Here is an 8554-nt window from a genome sequence, read left to right as displayed (position 1 = left end):
TACGATTTTGACTTTTTTAATGACCAAAAGGTAAAGTTATTGGGTACAATGATATCTTATTGGCATGTTTCAAGTGTTTTTTGTTCCTTTGTTATCAGAGGAACAGTTATTTAATAAAACTTATTTCTGATATTCTTTGTTTTTGTCCTTCCATAATAAGTAATGTATAAAGGCCATACAACACCCATCTCCTGGAGACCTAGGGGCTGTTTGTGTAAAATGTTTGCTCTCCCGGATGGTGGCCATCTTGGATTTTGGGGTCAACAGGATGTCTTGATGTCAAAAAGATGTCAGAATCACAATCTTTATAGCAAATTTACCACAAAAAGTGTCCTCATACATTATTCTAGGTGCTCTGGTTAAACAGTTTATTTGTGTATACATTTTTTTGTTTTCGCTCTACCAGATGTTGGCAATCTTGGATTTCAGGGTCAAGATGATGTCTAAATGGCAAAATGATGTCAGAATCACAATCCTTATGGTCAATTTACCACAAAAAGTGTATTCATACATTATTCTAGGTGCTCTGGTAAAAAAGTAACTTTTACAAGATAGTGCGGCTGCCATTTTGGATTCGGCCCTCTAGCGAAAAATAGGGGAAAAAAAGGGACATGGGGGCTAAATTTTTTATAAAAGGTATAAAGAAGTCAAATCAATCGTCAAAACATATTTGCCAGAGAATGGTCACGGAATTGAGGTTCCTGACCCTGCTAAGTATAGAGTTCCCAAAGGCTTAATAATGTTTCAACTCAACTTTAGGACAAAAAAAAACTGTCAGACAGCTTTAAAAACAACAATATTATATAGGGGTTGAATAATTGTGACATGGCTATCTTAACAAAATTTACTGCTACACACAAATACTACATCATGCATTTTCCGTGTTGATTTTCTTTATCACTCAACTCATAAAGAAGGCATCCGAAGCAGAATCTTGATCAAAGAACAAGATTCTGTCTACTTTAATTGATAAATCCTTAAAATATTTGGGGGGTTGAATATTTCTGATTGCAACTGTAAGCACCTGTAAAGGGGGGTATTTATGTTATTTTCTTTGGTGCAACTGACAGTCCTTGTTGATCCCTGTTTTGCTTCTGTAAATAAATACTTTTCTTCTTAACGGGTCCTGGCTTTTGTGCGACTGTACCCTCACTTCCCCAAACCTACTGCATTTATGTTATGTCCTACTCTGAGCGACCTGGGGCCATAACAGCCCCACAAGGCTTTTAAAGGAGGAGAGGAAACATATATATTGATTTACACTCAAGAACAAAACAAAAAATTCGTGGATGTTACGAAGTAGTATTTAATAACATGATGGATCATAAAAAGAAAACATGGATGTAGACAACTCAAATGAACCCTACGGAAATAAATAATATGTAATTTGATATATAAGTTAAAACAATCACAGTTTATCTATACGAAATTCGCTTAAAATAACAAGTCACCATTCAGTTATAAAAAAAAAAAGATAATTCGTAGACGTCACGAAGTAGTAATAAAAAGATTTATTACAAAACAATACATGGATCTAGACAACTCACTCACGGACAAATTTAATCGTCGATGATTCGTTGTTTATGTCATAGAACGTGTTTTTCGTGCAGTGCAGCTGAACTAAACGTTGATTTACCGGAGGTGCTGATGGAAGTAGCTGAGGAGTGAGCCATCTCGCTTCCTTCTTATCTCTGAAAATGTGATGACTGAAAATAAAGACAATAAAGATCGATACTTCTGTGGAAATTGCGATGCAACACGAGGGGCAACCTCCATCAAGTTGGACACACAAATTGTGCTTCGTTTATTAGCATCCAAAACAATAACAGACAAGATGGCTTTTAACATCCCAGCATGCCCCCGGGTCTCAGACGTCACCACGTTCCCATCATGCCTCTGGATCCTGACGTCATCACGTCACCCGGCATGCCCCGGGGTCGACGTCATTGCCCTCGCAGGAGACTGACGCCGACTGTGCCTGTACTGAGCGTGAGGGTGAATTATGTCAGTCCCCTATTCACTACACAACTCCCACCAGAATTCACCATAACAACAAAAACATATCACCGGAGAGGTGGTCGCAGTAACCGGCCAAAACGGCTGTGTTTTACAGGGGGTGGAGAAATCACTACCGTGGCAGGTTTGATAGGCAAAGGAACCGGGGGTGGGTGCAGGACTGGAGGACGCCCGCGTCGTGGGGGCTGGGCCACCTCAACGGGCCTAGCCACGTCCAAATGGGCGGGTTTGAGGCGGTCAATGGAGAGTCTCTCCATTTTGCCTCCCATGCAGTGGCGGCTCCTGACAAATTTCTCAGGGGGGGCAATTGTTGTGATGATGGCTAAGATCCACGGTACAATCAGATTGTTTTCTGCTTACCTCATCGAACAGCTAAATGGCAACATCAGACATCGACTGCATGTTCTATATGATTTTTTTGATACAGCTAAATCAAGTTCATAGTGAATGTTAACATGCTTTTGGCTGATGAATGAACTATCCCACTGTGGTCATCTAACGGTACCTTTTCATCTACCATTTTGCCTCCTTAAATACCTCGGAAAGTTAAAAGAGACTGCTTTACAATAAATCACAATACTCTTTCTCCATCTGATAACATTTATTTTAAGTGCAGCAGTTGTGTTCTGATTTAACAAAAAAATGGATGTTAGCATAGCCTAGTAATTATAATATTTACAGTTCTCATCACACAACTTGATGACAGCATATATAAAAACTAGTGGCATAGCCTACTCATTGCAATATTTACAGTATTCCTAAAACAAGAATGATCCAAGGTGATAATCAAAACATTGTGTGCTATTTAACAAGAATTTACCCATAAGACACATGTACATTACAAAGCAAACAAAATTTGAGTAGTGCAAAAACACAACAACATTAAAACATTTCTCACTTGTATTGAAATTTTGCTCGTCTCTCTTTCAAAGCAGCAAAGTGATCAATGACCCTCTCATTAAAATCAGGCATGTTCCTGACTAGTTCCCTCTCCATGGAAAGCATGGCCAGAGCATTGAGACGATCCTGTCCCATTGAGTTTCGCAGGAATGTCTTGATTCTCTTTAAGGTCGAGAAACACCTCTCAGCTTCAGCAGTTGTCATGGGAGTGGTTATGAGGATGTTCAACAGAGCCACAGTCTCAGATAGGGTCTCGTGGAGGTTGTTCCTCTGTAGAACCTGGTAGAGTGCCAATGCACCACTGCAGCCCTTGAAATCTGGACTCTCGTAGATAAGGGACAGTTCAGTCTTGAGCTTCGCCTTATTCAGCATGGGGTATGCCTTGGCAGTGGTGTTCAGAGCCTCATCAGGGAACACATGGCAGTACTGCTCAAACAGGTCTCCTTGTAGCAGCGTTGCACTCACAAGGTGGCTTGTGAAAGAGAACCTCTCGTTTGCATGGCCCAAGATGGTGTCACAGACCTGTCAAAATAAAGAGAGTATATCACAAATTGGAAGTACACTATGAGTTAAAAACACTGCCACCATCCATCATTGAATGTAACTGTAAATACAGAAGGGGTGATTTTTTAACACTAGGTTCCAGAGGCCTTAAAAAGGAGGTCTGCATGACTTTAGAATACAATACAGTAAGGTATGCAATGAAGTGAAGTGATAGAAAAATAGAACAAAAAAAGAAAATAAACAAACAAAACTACAAAATCATCTACCTCCTTAGACAGCCTCTGCTTGTCTTGCTCTCCCAAGGCCCTCCTTTTTCCTGTAGTTCCTGCTGCTACTTGCTGCTGCTCTGGAGATGAGCTCTGGTCCCTGAAACAGACAGACAAGGAGAGTGTGTGTTAGTATATGAACGTATACAATATGTCAATGCAATTACCTACAGTTCCTGTCTTAGAAAACCAGTAATAATAGTATGTTTTGTCCTGTTTTAAGATATCCTATACGAGCCATTACAGAGCCTATATTAAAAGGCAGTTAGGAAAAAGGCAAATAATATAGTTTCCCTGAATATGAAACGCTGCCATCAGGCAGAAGAATGTGTATTAAGATGCAAATCAAATTGCTTAAAATGATCATTTGTTCTGGCCTCCATTAAGCTGATGCAATAGAACGTGCAATAGAATAATGTGCAATAAATAGGTAAGTACTTAACTTTAGCACTCATACTTTAGCACCTGCACCTTATTCCCAAGTTCTAGTGCAATAGTTATAGTTAATAGTTTTTAATGAATCAATCATTCACTGTGCCCAAGACAAATTTCCCCATGGTGACAATAAAGTGTAACTTATCTTACCGTATGGCTTGAACACTGCTTGTGAAGCTCTGCAGAGCACGTTTGATGAAGACTGCATCAATGTCCTTCTTCTGCAGCTGTTGGTACATAATGTCAACGTGAGGCATGATTTGATGAAATAGATGTAGGAAAAACTTGAAGTCATCGTCCTGCAGCATCCTCAGGTAGCCAGATGCCTCCCTCACTGTGGTGCAGTCAAATGAGCCGTCTGTGCTGATGGCTTCAAAACACTCTATGAGGTCATCTAGGTTCTCATAGACTGTGTTCACGACCCTGCTGTTGAAGTTCCATCTTGTGGCCGATGCTCTTGGCAGCCTCCGTGCAACAACCTGGTCGAGGATGGTGGTGCGTTTGGGTGACCGACTAAAAAAGCTAGAAATGCCATTCAGATCCGAGAAAAAAACCCTCACTGCTGGGACCTGAGAAGCGGCTTGCTGCATGATCAAATTCAGCTGGTGTGCATAGCAATGTAAATAATGTGCATTTTTGTAATGCTCTCGCACTTTTTGCTGCACACCAGCCTTCTCTCCTCTCATCACATTGGCCCCGTCATATGCTTGCGCGATGAGTTTACCCCTCTCTTCCTCGGTGAATAGACTGTTCAGTCTCTCCATAATAGCAGTGGCAATCGAGTCAGCCGTTGAAGACGAGAGGGGGACAAACTCAAAAAAACGCTCTTGAACAGCATGGCTCCCATCAATGTATCGCAATACCATGACCATCTGAGTCTGAGTCGAGACGTCTGTTGTTTCGTCACCTTGTATCGCAACGAAGCTGGCCGACTTCACCTCCTCCGTAATGCGTGCCCTAATGACAGCTGCCATGCAGTCGAGCAGCTCATTTTGGACGGTCTTGGATGTGCCTTTAAAGACGGTGGCCGTTTTTAAATGCTCCTCAAAAACTTCATCTAGGGATGCAATTAACTGTACCAATCCTCGAAAAATTCCGGGGTTGCTGGATCCCTCGCTCTCGTCTCGGCCTCGCAAGGCCAACTCGAACACACCGCAGAACTTAACACCGTCGATCAGGCGGCCCAGAATGTGGCGATTTTTTCCCACCTCATCATTGTGCCGACGCAGTGCTAGCCTGTAGCCATCGTCCAACTGCGTAGCAATGTTGACGCTCCCAAACGCTGACAGTTTTAAGCAGCTGTCAATGTGGATCCTCGATGTTTCATGCTTTTTTATTTTTTCGGACAGATGATGCATATCTTTGAAACCTGTTGTAGTCCAAGGTGTTTCCGTGGTGCAGCCATCAGGGTGGATGAGGACGCAGGGGTAGCAGAAGAGTCCGTTGGCTAGCTCGCATCCTGCTAGCCAGTTTTTCCTCCTGTACTAGCACCGCGAAAATCCCCTGGTGTACGACTTGCCTCCTTTCTTTGATATTTGTTTTATATTTAAATTTGGTCGGGGTGGTCCTAATTGTTTAACAGCCAATTTTTCCTGATTGCTTCGACGACTAAATGGAAATTCTCTAAATGAAATGATGGAGTTGCTCTGAGCTGTAATATTCGCCATGACGATCGTGAATGTGACTGCGGCGGCAGCAAAGCACCACGTGACGTTCACTGTAGTGTACGTATGATATGACGGAATCACGTTTGAGTTTGAAAAAAAAAGCTTTTGCATGAAAGTCAATGAGAGCGCTGGGGGCGATTTCCAGCCAGGCTGAAATCGCCCATAGCGCTCGGTTGGTATGAAACACAACTGCTCAGAGGAAAACAGGCTATCTTAATTTTTTACAAAATGTATTGGTTAGCATCATTATCACTAAAAAATATATACATATGATATATTATTAAAAAAAAATATTAGGCATATTATCTTTTTTTTTTTTTGACTCAAGGAGGGCGGCGCCCTATCGCCCTCTATTGGCCGGCCGCCCCTGCTCCCATGTCCACTGTGAAATGTTTGTCCCCCACCTCCAACACACGAAATGGGCCCTCGTAGGGCGGCCGCAGCGGTCCTCTGTGAGCATCGTGGCGAACAAAAACGTATCCCGCCTTCCGAAGCCCAGCGGGGATGTGCGACTGAGAAAGGCCATGTCGGGAAGTAGGGACAGGTGCGAAAAGCCGCACATTGTCCAGTAGCGTGGCCCGCTGGGGAACCGCAGCCCAAGGAACGTGGATGTAGGAATGAAATCCCCTGTAACCCGGAGCGGCTGGCCATAAACAAGCGGGGGGGACGCCCACGGGCTGTCAGATCGGCGGATTATTCCCAGGCGTTCCATGTTGGAAAACTCTGCTTTAGCAACGGCAAGTTTGGTCGGGTCGAGGCGTCGAGCACGGGCGTAGACGGGTGGACCAGTAGTGGCGATGTGGTGCTCCACACCATGCTTCACGGCCGACGCGGAGAAAGTGGGCTGAGTGAGTGCTGGAAAACTAGCCAGTAACCGGTGGAAGTCATCCGACGTAGACAGCAAGCTAGACAATGGTATGGAGTCAATCCCGCTGAGTGTGCACGTATAAGAACAGAACGTGACGGCGTCGATCAAACAGTGGTTCTTTACATCCACTAACAGTCCGTGCGCACACAAAAAATCAGCACCCAGGAGGGGAACGGCGACTTTTGCCGTGACAAAATCCAGGCCAAACCGATGTCCCCCGAAACACAATTCAACGTACCTTAGTCCATACGTGTGGATGGGCGTCCCATTAGCCACTTCCATAGGGGGCCCGTAGCTGTCGGTCACCATATCCAAATGGGAGGCAGGCAGGACGATCCTCTGTGCCCCCGTGTCGCACAGGAAACGTCGTCCGGAGATGTTGTCCCGGATAAACAGCAGCCTGCCGACGTGGCCGACACTCATGGCCACTACTGAGCGCCGGCCCTGGCGTTTCCCAAACCGCCGAAACTGCAGGGCGGCCGACATTTATAAGCCTTCAGTCCAAACTTCTCGTGGTAAAAGCACAAGCCCGAAGAAGACTGCTGGGGGCCTGAAGGTTGCTGCCGACCTGAAGACTGCTGCCGACGAGAAGAGGTTGCCGCGATGAGGGTGGAATCCGCCATTGTCACCGGAGCGCCGTGCGTGACCAGCAACGCGGCCATGCCGTAGCGCTCTTGAAAATTTATCAGCCTCTTCAGCCAGTTCTCGACAGTCGGTGATTGTGGTGTTGGCTAACGCAGCTCTGACCTGGGAAGGCAGCTGACGCAGGAAAAGCTGGGTGAAAAGAAAATGGGGACTGTGCTCCCCCAGGAGATCCAGCATACGGTCCATGAGCTCTGACGGTTTGCTGTCACCCATTCCTTGGAGGGAGAACAGCCTGCTGGCTCTCTCAGCGTCTGACAGTTCAAAAGTCTTCAACAGGTGGGCTTTGAGTGCTGCATACTTGTCCGTAGCTGGAGGGTATTTCAGGAGACTCACCACCCGCGATGCTGTTGAGCTTCCCAGAGCGGACACAACATAGTAGTACCGCGTTGTATCAGCTGTTATGTCCCGCAATGCGAACTGTGCCTCCGTCTGGGCAAACCACGCCGCTGCTGAAGATTCCCAGAATTCGGGGAGTTTGAGGGCCACAGCGTGCACGGCCATGGTCGGGTCCCGTTCGTTAAACACGTCAACAAACGAACGTCAAGGTCACCAGTGTGGAAATTGCGATGCAACACGAGGGGCAACTTCCATCAAGTTGGACACACAAATTGTGCTCCGTTTATTAGCATCCAAAACAATAACAGACAAGATGGCTTTTAACATCCCAGCATGCCCCTGGGTCTCAGACGTCACCACGTTCCCATCATGGCTCTGGATCCTGACGTCATCACGTCACCCGGCATGCCCCGGGGTCGACGTTATCGCCCTCGCAGGAGACTGACGCCGACTGTGCCTTTACTGAGCGTGAGGGTGAATTATGTCAGTCCCCTATTCACTACACTTCTTTCAAAAATGTCTTTTTAATAAATGTTGCTGCATATTAGGCTACTATTGATACAAAAACAAAAAAATATCAAATTTTTGACAGGCAAAATAATTATTTTAAGTCAAGTTTCACTTTTATCTGTGAACCAAGAACAGGTCAAGTGCTGATACTAAAAATAAATTAAAAGTCAAGTATCCATTTTTCCTGTAAACAAAAGGACAGGGAAAATATTAGCAATAAAAACATCAACAATCAAAACTACAGTCTTCTTCGGACTGCATAATTGTGATTAAAAAATACGTTTGTCAGGCATTACGCTTTTAAACGAGTTAAAAAAAAGTTTATATCATGTTTTTGTAATGGAATCTAGAATCCTGCGCACAGGTATATTACCTTTTATATAGCAAGCTAGATAACAGGATATCTT

General features: G+C 44.6%; 1 protein-coding gene across 1 annotated transcript; it reads right to left on the bottom strand.

Annotated features, from left to right (window-relative positions):
• Nucleotides 1-2908: 2908 nt before the first annotated feature.
• LOC133962991 (zinc finger MYM-type protein 1-like) lies at nt 2909-5005 on the bottom strand. The gene is made up of 3 exons (XM_062398220.1): nt 4272-5005; nt 3687-3786; nt 2909-3438 (listed from the first exon to the last, which is right to left on the bottom strand). The coding sequence occupies exons 1-3, from the start codon at nt 4991-4993 to the stop codon at nt 2911-2913; spliced, it is 1350 nt and encodes a 449-aa protein (XP_062254204.1). The 5' UTR covers nt 4994-5005; the 3' UTR covers nt 2909-2910.
• Between the last annotated feature and the right edge of the window lie 3549 nt (nt 5006-8554).

Source organism: Platichthys flesus, chromosome 2, assembly GCF_949316205.1.
Source record: "Platichthys flesus chromosome 2, fPlaFle2.1, whole genome shotgun sequence".
Taxonomy (NCBI): Eukaryota; Metazoa; Chordata; class Actinopteri; order Pleuronectiformes; family Pleuronectidae; genus Platichthys; species Platichthys flesus.
Note: the sequence above shows the minus strand (reverse complement) of the source record. Positions and strands in the feature narration are given on the sequence as shown.